The sequence below is a fragment of the Mus caroli genome, unplaced genomic scaffold (genome assembly GCF_978045245.1).
Source record: "Mus caroli unplaced genomic scaffold, Mus_caroli_1 scaffold_3, whole genome shotgun sequence".
Lineage (NCBI taxonomy): Eukaryota > Metazoa > Chordata > Mammalia > Rodentia > Muridae > Mus > Mus caroli.
Window position 1 is genome coordinate 121,473,464 of NW_028227258.1, and position 12,039 is coordinate 121,485,502.

Here is a 12,039-nt window from a genome sequence, read left to right on the forward strand (position 1 = left end):
TCTGCCGATAATGGCCTCCTCACCCCGAGAATCTCTTAACTAGCATTGCCTCTTGAGGAGGATGGGGCTTCACAAGCTGATTCCAGAATCCAAGAGGCAATGTTGGCATGACCGGTCCAAATGCAGGTAACTGTGGTTACAGTGGATTCATGAAATGCAGTGGTAAGTTGTGTCCAGAAGGCGTGGATACTAAGGCACACTCCTTATCCTCTGGCTCTAATGCTCTTGCCCCTCATCTGTCATGTTCCCTGAACCTTGGACGGGTGATACAGACATCTCACTTAGGGCCAAGTACCTCACTGTCACTCATTCTTAGCACTCAGATCAGTTCTGAACTAGTGCCGTGTTAACCACCATCTGCAGCTATAAGAAGCTCTGATCTATGGGTAGACATGTGAGTATTTTGAAAACGGTTTTTCAAATGTCCATTTAGCATCAGGCAGTGGTAGCACACACCTTTAATCTCAGACTTGGGAAGGCAGAAGCTGGTGGATCAATATATAAGTTCAAGGCCAGCTTGGTCTACAGAGCAAGTTCCAAGATAGCCAAAGTTACACAGAGAAACCCTGTCTCAAGAAAACACACACACACACACACACACACACACACACACACACTCCATTTAGCAAAAACAACAGTAGTAGGTTCCCCAACTAGGGCCTATGACTCCCTCAGCCATGGGTTCTTGACCAGGTGCCACAGTTGCTTCTTGTGAAGTGGGCCTCAAATCTAACAAGAAAGCAGTTGGTTATGAAGTCACTACTATACCCGTGGGCACATCTTTCGTTGTAGGTTGACATTATAACTCACAGGGTTCATAGCTGGGTGAGAATGTCAGTGCTTCATCTCCCCAAGCAGATTGCACAATATCTTCCTGCACTATGGAAGCCGGCCATCAGGTAGGAAGTCTAAAAATACATTTTCCAAAATTAAAAGAATGTGTGTGTGTGTGTAGATAGAGAACAGTATTCTACATTTTTAAAAAAATTAATACTTGACAAAAGTTAGATTAAGCACCATTGCTTTTGTTTTCTGCAATATTACACATGTAGCTAAAAAAAATCATCCCACTGTATCATTAGAGCAGAACGAAAATAAAAACAGCCACACAACACTCAACACCATTAAGAAAATAGTTTTAACTTCATGGAACCCTGAAAGGGCTCAGCTCAGCAAGCCTGCCCTTACCCCCATTTGAGGCCTCTTCAGAAGCTGATACCACACGCCAAGCTTCTCTTGGAACTACCTTGAGAATGTCTCTTTCTCTTCTATCTGGCTTTTTTTTTTTTCATCCAGATCCTACTATAGCAGCACATACATATTTCTAATTGCTTTCTAAAGCATGTTTGATATTTTTCAGTTGATAATGTTTCAATTGGTATGACCTACCAAGAACTTTGACACACGGTTTTGGGAGCTGGATGAGTTTTGGCTTTTTTGAACAAAAGGATCTAATTTCCATTGGTATCTTAAATGTGCTATAACCTTTATAATTTTGTGTCTAGTAAAAAGGTGTTTAGGTCAGGAGTGTAGACCAGGAATCTTGTTAACATTTTGATTCCTGTTCATGTCAGTTGGCAAGTTCCCTGGGTTCTATGTATCTCCATCTAACCCTTCCCAGTGACTCACCAACTCTGCTAGTGTTTGCAACCTGTCTTTCTATTTCATATAATGTGTCTAGATTAATCTTCCTGAAGCAACTGCTTTAATCATCACCCATAGACTTATATTTTGTCTTATCACATTGATTTCAAAATCCTTTGTGAAGCCCACTGCAAATTCCAGAAATGATCAGCTTATTTGTCAAGATCTGTAAGGTGAAATGTCTCAGTCTCTTTTACAAAATGATGGCCGTCAACAAGAACCTAACAAAAGTTTAAAGAGGCATTTCTCAATTACTCTCTGAGTGAGACTGAATTTCTTTCTTTATTTTATTTTATTTTATTTTATTTTTTTTATTAGATATTTTCTTTATTTACATTTCAGATGTTATCCCCTTTCCCAGTTTCTCCTCTGAAAGCCCCCTATTCCCTCTCCCATCCCCCTGCTCACCAACCCACCCACTCCTGCTTCCTGGTCCTGTCATTCCCCTACACTGGGACATAGAACCTTCACAGGACCAAGGGCCTCTCCTCCCATTGATGACCAACAAGGCCATCCTCTGCTACATATGCATGAGCCCCTCCATGTGTGTTCTTTGGTTGGTGGTTTAATCCCTGGGAGTTCTGGTTGGTTCATATTGTTGTTCCTCCTATGGGGCTGCAAACCCCTTCAGCTCCTTGGGTCCTTTCTCTAGCTCCTCCATTGGGGACCCTGTGCTCAGTCCAAAGGTTGGCTGAGAGTAGACTGGCTTTCTAAGGTGAGGCTCTAGCTTTGGTCACAGGGGCATGGAATCTCTGAGGACAGAACACAGAGTCTGCTGCCTTCTTCCATGTTACTTCCTCTGCCTTACCCTCCACACTCACATTTGACCCAACAGCTGGCAATATTGTTGCTTATTCCTCTATGATATCATCTGCATCCACTTACCTGCATCCAGAGACACGACCAACAAGAAAATACTCACTTAGGAACATTGCCTATGGGAGCTTGGTCAAGTTTTCAAAGTTTGGACCTGAAACTGACTGATTGGCTGAGTGACAATTTCCTGATTCATGGAAGGGAAGAAGTTGTAGTGATTTCAATGATATAAAAGTGCTCGGGCTAAGGGCCTCTCTGCTGTTTCCTCCTCTCTCCTCATCAGTCAGCATGGTTATATTTTCTCAGTTTGGTCTGAGGTCACTTCAGGAAACCCTTCCCGGGCAACCCTGTTTGCCAACTTCACCACATTCATTTACTTCCCTGCTAATTCTCTTAGCATTCAGCAACATACTTCATCTTTTTTGTGGTCTTCCTCTGTCATGGGAACACAAACTATGTGAGGGCAGAAAGCCTTAGTTAGTCTAGTCATGGCTGCATCTGCGGTGCTTGGCAGTGTTTGGCAGTGAGTAGAAGTTCAGGAATCATTGGTTGGGTAAGTGTATATAACAGCAACGGAAGGATAGCAAGAGGGTTCAGTGGGTCACGGTGAGCACTGTCAAGTGTGATGACATGGTTCCATCCCCAGGATCCAGAGAGTAGGAAGAAACAAACTCTAGTTGTGCATTGACCTCATGTGTACCTTGCCACTAGGGCCATGGTGCTGGCATGTGAGCACAAACACACACACATGAACACACACACACACACACACACACACACACTTCATTTTTAAAGGCAAATATAATACTGCAAACAAACCTCCAAAACATTTTTATTTAAAACTCTGGATAATGTAGAAAAATAGCTTTAATTACATACAGAAATAAAACTCTTCATAATTAAATTAGTTCATACGGTTTGGTGTGTAGGTTCAGGTTTTAACAGAACTTACCATTTTTAAAAAATCCAAAATATAAATCCTTATTCTCAAAACTATACTACAAAGTAATTTTCTCATATCATTGCTGTCATGTTATGCAGTTACAGGCATGATTTAATTGTACCCTTTTGGTTCTCAAGCTGTGGCAACTTAATGATGATAAATGGTTGGGTAAATCATTGGTTGGGTAACTTAATGATGATAAATGGTTGCCACAGCTTATGCTTCATAATTGACAATGTGTGACAACCATGGTTTAGGGAGAGCATATGGAAACGAACAATGGTTAAAGCAGACAAAACTTAGTAGACTAGTTTCACGGTTTTTTTCGATTTGTGTCAGAAATATTTAAGAGATTATTTTAGAATCACCATTTTGTTAGGTATGTATCATCATCTATAGTCCCTTGGCACAAAAAGTGAGACACTGCCTACCGTACCCTCCTAGGTACAGTTCTCTGACAAGACAGAAACAAAGGTAAGAGAGAAAGAAAAAGCAAGAGTCTAGAGTTTCTTTGGGGCTAAGAAGCGTGAGATAGTAGTAAGAAAGCACTTGTGGTTTTATTGTTTGTTATAGATAGAACCCAGCCTGCCCTCCGACTCAGCTTCCTGAACACTGGATTCTAGGCATGTGTCACCAAGCCAGACATAACAGTTCTAAGCATGTTAGACAGACCATGCATTTTACTTTCATACAGTAAGGTTCTTTAGAACACGACTACCAGGATGTGAATAAAACCTGACTCAAGGAGGTTTCTCTGAAGCCCATCCTTATGGGATCTGCACTTGATACTTTGTCCTCTCCCTGAAAACAAGACAGACAGGGACTCTACTGTCCAACAGTCAGACTGATTGGCTTTCAGATGTGAGTCTGAATTTATTTACGGGCATGGTCAGCTATGTTTGCCTTCAATGTTCACTTGGAAATGAAAAGGAAGACAACATTCTTTCCTTAAAAATGCAGTGTCTCTTCAGTATGGACTTATGGTGAACACGCACTGCACTGCCAGTGGCCCATCTTTAACATCTGTGCTGTGTTTATCCTTCACACCTCATTTTGAATAGTGTGCACATGGCTATCTGACATGAAGAGAGCATGAACAGATCAAAATTTAAATGGAAAAAAGTTCCCTCTATTAAAACTCCAAGTCTTAGCTTGCTCTGTCTGAACACCTGAGGTCATCAACAGCTACATTCATCATAATGATCAGCACTAGAAACAGCTCGGGGTTTGAGGCTATATCCAGAAACTTGAGACATTTAATAAGTACACTTTTAGAAAAGCTGGAACACGTATATCGGCCCACGGGCCGTCTAAGACAGAAGTGAGTCTTAACTAATTGACTCAGTTACGTGGGGAGATATTTCAAACTGTTCTCTACATTTCAAGGTGCACAATTTTCTTATCTGACTTGAAAGCTGCAATGAAGGCCCAGAAGTCACTGGTGATGTAAACAGCTGGTATCTGTCACCTATGCCTTGATGAGAACCTTACACTGATGGCCAAGGCAGCAGTAGTTTTATAAGACCGAACGGCTCAGGGGTGCACTAGTATGTTTTCTACTTTTAAGCTGGAGGCTTAGTGTTTGAGGGAGGGGAAATGTAGGGATGAATGTTAGATTGGCTTTAGATAGCTTGCCTTGCAACATATATAACCCCTGAAGGAGACATTACCCAGGACTGTAAAATGTAGGGGAATATTGAGCCTCTGGGATGTCCACCTGGATAGATGGCAATAATAAATTTAGCATTTACTATACTTTTCAACACACCAAATTCTCACAGCCAAAGAAAATCTGTCTTGTCAGCTTTCTGTACTGCTGAAGCTCACGTTAGCCACAGTCGGGGAAAGCAATCCCTCTCTTTTGGAAAAACCCAGTACAGATTGATGCTGACTTGTAAGACAAAAATTAGTATTTTATAGAAAAAGTTACATACAATAGCTTTAGCCTGTTCCCCACCACCACCCCGAACCCCAGTGTTTTAGAAAGGATTTTATTTTCTAATTGTGTGTGTGGGCACCTGACAAAAGCCAAAGGATTCCCTTGAGTTACAGGGGGTTTTTGAGCTACCTAATGTGGGTGCTGGGAGCTGAACTCAGGTCTCTGCCAATGAGGTACTTGTTCCTGACCTCTGAGCCATTGATCCAAGCCCCCACTTCAGTGTCTTTAATATGACTTGATAGAGCTGACATAAATGTATGTGAACCAGAAAGAAAGCAGTGGGAGTTTACAGATGATTGCAAATGTGTACCCTAATCCAAATAAACAATAAAGAGGTGGCGCACGCCTTTAATCCCAGCACTCCGGAGGCAGAGGCAGAGGCAGGCAGATTTCTGAGTTCGAGGCCAGCCTGGTCTACAGAGTGAGTTCCAGGACAGCCAGAGCAATACAGAGAAACCCTGTCTCAAAAAATCAAAAAAAAAAAAAAAAAAAAAAAAGGAATCAAATAAATATAAATTAACTTTAACTGCCATCCTCTCCCTCTGCCTCTGTAGTGAGGTATCTACTAAAATACTTAAATCAGTGCACAAGCTTTTGATTTTCTAAGAAACTAGAACACAGGTTTTATAAATGTATATACTGATCAATAAGCAAACAACACATTTTTCTTAATGGGGAGTTTCAAAATCCTAATGCAATAATAATGTCACTAGTCTACACATACTCTGAGGTCTAACTGATGCAAGTGCTTGCTCACAACACAGCACTAACCAGCTACAGAACCTTGCCATCTCTTCAAGTCATGACTTCTTCACCAGGTATCAGTCATTCAATATTGGGTTTTATGAAAGCAAACAACGATTAAAATATGAACCCTAAAAAACCATCTATATTAATTTTTATTAAAGAATTCACATTATTTAAAACTATTCAATAAATTAGCAAGGTATACCAAAATGGCAATAAATTAACAATCTTGTCTCTATATTTTGATCAAGTACCAGCTCAGAGTCTTATATAATACCACACATGAACTGATGTACCAACCCAATAGGATTGCATCTCAGTATTTAACAAGTACTATACTGAATAGTGAATATACTGAGCCTTATCTCTGTATGATGATTTCTGTCATTCTGACGATGTCCTGTGGTCCATCTGTGTGTTGCTTCACATCTTACAAACACAGCTACAATGTTAACCCAAAGAACAATTTAAATGCCATTTCAATGGCAATTTCTGAGACTGAGTCATGAAAACAGACATATAGTTCCTGAGGTTTTGGGTTAAGAAAGAGCCGCCTGCAGAAAGAAAAGAACATGGTCATTTCAGATACTAAGGTGATACAGTCCCTTCTGTTTGTTTTCTTTCAGTTTTGGGAGAATCAGTAATAAACTGAAAATAAAAACAACAACAAAAAACACCACTGCACCAAAACCTCATGAACCTAAATCTACAGAAAACAGAATACAGCACAGTTTTTAAATAATGTATGTCTTAACTAATGTTACTGTCTCAGAGTGTAGAAACTCCTATTTAATCAATGCCTATTACCATACCCCTCAGTCTTAAATATTAAACCTATTTATTATTACCATTTATGCAATACTGGCCATACCATTTTAAGCACAGTAGCCATTAAATATTCTATTGGCACTTATATTTTAAATTGCTATATTGTTAAAACATTGTATTGTAACAGTGACAACTCATTTGCAGATAAAATTGGACTAACACTACATTTCTCTTCTTCAGGACTCCTGTAGTATGGTTGCATGGTCTAATCTATATATAATAGATTAGACCATATATATATATATATACATATATATACAATACATACATATATACATATATATGTATATATATTCATATTTACATATAAATACATAGATATATGTCAATATTGTATCTATAACACATTGTGAATGTACGTATTTCAGATTTCCTCTACAAGATGTAAGGCTTAGACATGAGGGCTTTCTTTGCCTCTGGGTTTAACATACTACTCATTTGTCCACCCTGATTGCCCAACAAAACTCCATCTACTATGCCTTCATCTTTTATCAAGTTGCTACTGAGTGCCAAGGTCAGCTACAGACAGACATCAATAGTGGGGAAGGCAAGTAGGAATCCTGATTTCATGAGGCTGGCATTCTTGTCTCTAGGCAAACCCAGGAAAACAGTAAAGGGGGTGGTGCAGAGAAAGACAGGGTGCTGCTTCAGTGGGAGAGAGAAGCTCTTTACGGGAAGATAACCTGTCAGTGTTGATGGATGTAAAAGCGGGGTACCATCCACAGAAGGATCGCAGGAACAGCTGCCCAGTGGCAATGAGGCTGGCCCACAGTGGACAGAGTGACACAGACAGAAGGGTCTTGAAGGAGTGTGTGTAAGTGAGGAAGAAAAGGGGAGAGGGGAAGAAAGGAGAAGATAAAAGAAGATGCAATGGGAAAGAGTAAGGAATGGGGGGCTGTCCTCTTATTTTCCTTCCTACCCCTCCAGGCCCCATGTCTTTCTTTCACAACATCGATGTTCTTTGATTAAATCCCTCTCCCAATCATCTTCTCTTATCTCCACTGGAAGAGACACAAGGGAGGTATTGGGGGGAAAACTCAATTACAAAAATCAAAACTCTAGATGACACCCCCAGGCCGAGGTTTTGGGATAACTCTGCTTCCCCCCCCCCAATTATGACCCTATTTTCTCATTCATGCACTTTCCACACACTTACCCTACCACCCAGTACGACATGACTGGTGGAGTCTTTTTCTGATCAGTCCAGTTTTCAGGTGAGCATTCAAACAGCACACCATGTTCTTTCACAGGGCTCAGAGAAGACACTGAATTTGTAGACTCCAAATGCTCTCCATCACTCAGCGCTTTCTTTTTCTACAAATTAACATCAGTTATGAGTATTAACTGGTATTGATGGTGTTACTGTACAAAGTTTGGAACTGGGAATGTAGCTTAGTGGCAGAGTGCTTGCCTAGCATGCACGGAGCCCTGGGTTTAATCCCAGAAACTAGAAAAATAAAATGGTTTCACATAAATACTTGATGATGATGATGTTGGCTGACTCTGGAACTAAGTGTCTACAATCCTGTTAACCTGCAGAAAATCCCTATTCTTATTCAAATCTTGATTTAAAGATTATCTTCTATGATAGATTACAAGTTTTAACCCTAGTCAGAGAGCAAGCGCCGTTCTCTATTTGTGTTTCTTTTTTTCCAAGATGGGTTCTCACTATGTATCCCTGGCTGGCTGGAGCTGGTCCTAAGCTTACTGTCTCTCATTCTGCAGTGGTTGGATTAGACATGTGTCATCATGTTTGGTTTATTTTTTTTCCTTTTTAGAGATTTGTGTGTGTGTGTGTGTATGTGCATGCCTAAGTGTCCATGCTAGTGTGTGACCACAACTGCCAGCTGTTCTCCTAGAAGCTGTGTTCTCCAAACAGCCGCACAGCCTTCTCCCTCTCCACTCATGTCTGTTCAAAGCTTGCTCGACACGATCAGAAGGAACTTGTAAAACAGTGACCCACACCACTCAGCCTAAGTTCCTCTTGACACTAGCTCTACTGGATTTGCTATTTATTAATGTATTTAGCTCCATCATTAAAGATAGGCTTCAGGGAAAGGCTTTAGTTTGTTTTCTTTCATAGTACCTAAAATAGTGTCTGGTGCAGAGAAAGTACCTTAACACGTAATGAAAAAGGCCAGCTTCTGTTGTTGAATATGACCAAGTAAGGTGAGGACATTCCCAGAGCGTCCACCGCTATGTTAATACGGGAGGAGAGAGCCCAAGAATTGAAAGCAGGAAGGGCTCCCTGGTCCAGCATAGCCTTGTTATAATAGTTCCTAAGACCCAGAAAGTGTGGAAGACAGAACTCTACTGATGAATGGGCCCTGAGAAGTGATGTAATTCAGAGTCAGGGCTGTGTACTCCCAGCCCAGTGTCCTTTTAAACCCAAGTTCTTCACAAAATCAGCATGCTGCACATATCCCAAGTGTTTTCAGAGGGTTGCTCCTGGACAGCTGTTAGATAGGTTACAAACCCCTCCATTTCTCCCTCCCTTCCCTTCTTTTTTTTTTAAGATTTATTTTTGTATTTATGAGTACATATGTGTGCCCATGTGAGTTTACACGCACCACATGTGAGCAGGTACTTAAGGAGGCCAGAGACCATCAGGGCACTTAGAGTTAAAAATCACAGTGGCTGTGAGCTGTCTGCTGTGTTGCCAGGAACCAAGAGCAGAGAGTGGTCTTGACTGCTGAGCCGCCTCTATAGTTCTCTTCTTTGAGACAGGGATGGTGTAGCTCAGGAAACCTTCAGACTTACTGTGAGTCTGGAGATGACTTAGAATTTCTCATTCTCCTGCCTCCAAGTCAGGAGTGCTGGGATTACAGATGTGCACCAGTTTATTCACGATAGGAGATGGAACCCAGGGCTTCCCAGATGAGATAAGCACTTTATCCACTAAGCTGATGGCTGCAGTCCTAGCTGTAAACCTCTCAATAGTTTGCCAATTCCCCTGCTACCACAAGAATTCAATTGATCCTTTAAGTATAAATAATATTACTACTTAAGCATGGGGTACAACATTAAATGAAATTTCAGCCCAGATTGAAACAGTATCCACCAACTAACAAATGGTTAAACCATGAATATTAGATATGAGTGGCTAGCTGAGATTATATACTACCCTTCTGTACTTTGCCATGGAAAACTCAGTCCACCATTTCCAGAGGTAAGACTCCATCCAGGCCACAGAACTGAACTAAGTGAAGCACTGCTGATTGCCTTAAAGAGAACAGAGTTAATATTTGCTTACCTCTTCCTTCAACGTCTGCTGGAAAACTGCACGGATAGAGAGACAACATTGATGGAAATTCTTTATCAGTTGAGAGTGAACGGAACCACCTAGCTGAGCCACCTCTTCATGGGTGGGGGTGATGAAGATGCCTTGCACTGTTTCCAAGGCAACATAGTGGAAGAGTGTATTCTCAGGACCGGAGGTCAATCTTGAGAAAGTGAGAGAGAAGGAAATTTATGTAAATTTAGAAGACTTATTTCATTTTGAGTTTTGTAGAGTTCTCACCAGACTATGTGAAATAATATTAGCAGTACAGTTATAGGTGGATATTTAAGCCAAATGTTTAATTACCTGTTCTTACCTAAAGCACATGTTAGGCTATTGTTAGTTCCTTAATAGAGACAAACAGTGCCAGCTATGGATGGATAAACACTGACCCATTTGTAAGTAATTTAAAGTCTCTTCACTAAACAACCAATTTGGCTGAGCCCTCTTTTTTTTTTTTTTTTTTTTTTTTTTCACGGTTTGTAATGAATAACTGAGCTCATGTTTGACATAGATCTCAACAGGCCATAAAATGGTATGAGTTTAGAGGAGGGCACATATAGTATCATCACCCACCAAACTAAACTCATTGAAATCAGCATCAGCAAACTTCTTTGCCATGGTAACAATACTGATGATACTGAAGAAATATAAGATTATTAGCAAGTACAAAGTTAGATTAGAAGCTCTATCGCTGTGCCAACAGTTGATACATTCTACACTACTACAACCCTCTTCTTATATTCTGTTTAAAGGAGGTGGAACCTTTAAAATGAGTCTGACAAAAGTCTCACGCAATAGTCAACTTTATTCAGAGCATCAGACAATTTATACTCTGATGGTTAAGAGAAGTCTGTGAGTAAAGTAAGTACATTCATGAGGATAAGCTGCATGCAGCGGGTAAGCCGCATGCAGCAAAAACATGTTTTTCCATAGTGGCATCTAAACAAATAATAATAGCCAGTTGTAATGAATAATCCGAAGTAAACTCACTCCTAACTGCTATACCTGGAATGGGCATGAAAAGAACATTTCCATGCTTTTGAAGAAGCTAAGGTCACAAGATTCTTGTCTTGGCTTTTTGGAGTTTTCTCACAAGTACTCAGGAATCTCCCACAACTCTGTTCTTGGACCATGTTTCAACAATATTTGCTTACTGTTTTCAGTTTCTCTTTTCTTTCCTATCTCTTTCCCGTCCTCCTGTATTTAATCTCAGCTAGCTCAGCAGAACCTATGATGTTTATGCTTCCCTGAAGGAAGAAGAGTTAAAAATGTAACTCAAAGGCAAGAAATAGCAGGTATCCTGGATGTCTTCTATGTGCCGCAGAGTGTGTTTGAAAGTACCTTAGTTCAATTCCATAATCGCCATGCATGATATTAAATGTTACTGTGGTCCTTTTAGCCATGGGCAAGTGTCCAGCACAGGGATGTGCCTGACTTCAGATGCACTGCCACCGAGGGTTTGCCTGACCCTGTAGCCAAATGTCCTTTCTGTACCCTGACTTTTACTCTCCACTGCTGAGTATCAGGAGTTGGGAGGCCAATGCAGTAAAAGCAGGGACCTTCATGCAAAAAACGGTATCATGGGGACAGAGGTGGGGGGTGCAGCTGGGATTATTGAAATAGAGAGTTGGCTGTGACTTTGCTATTGAATAAAATGCTTGTTGTAAAAGATATCTTTTAGGTCATATATTTATAAAGGTAGGTCACACAATACATTTATCTAATAAAATGCTCTTAAAATGAGCTCTCCACATCTTTGATGAATGAGTTATACATGTTTGGCATCTTTTAAAGTAAGAAACCCTGTTATTTATACATGTGGATTTGTATAAGCTATTA

At 40.5% G+C, this 12,039-nt stretch overlaps 1 protein-coding gene across 2 annotated transcripts in view; it reads right to left on the reverse strand.

Moving 5' to 3' along the window:
- Window positions 1–5,844: 5,844 nt before the first annotated feature.
- Window positions 5,845–12,039, reverse strand: part of Intu (inturned planar cell polarity protein) — a 70,281-nt gene continuing 64,086 nt past the window's right edge. For both annotated transcript variants that reach the window (XM_021158513.3, XM_029474787.2), the window contains exons 14-16: window positions 10,171–10,360; window positions 8,074–8,231; window positions 5,845–6,643 (exon numbers count right to left, since the gene is read on the reverse strand). In XM_021158513.3, coding sequence (XP_021014172.1) covers window positions 6,532–6,643; window positions 8,074–8,231; window positions 10,171–10,360 — 460 coding nt within the window. In that variant the 3' untranslated portion in view covers window positions 5,845–6,531. The remainder of the gene's footprint in view (window positions 6,644–8,073; window positions 8,232–10,170; window positions 10,361–12,039) is intronic.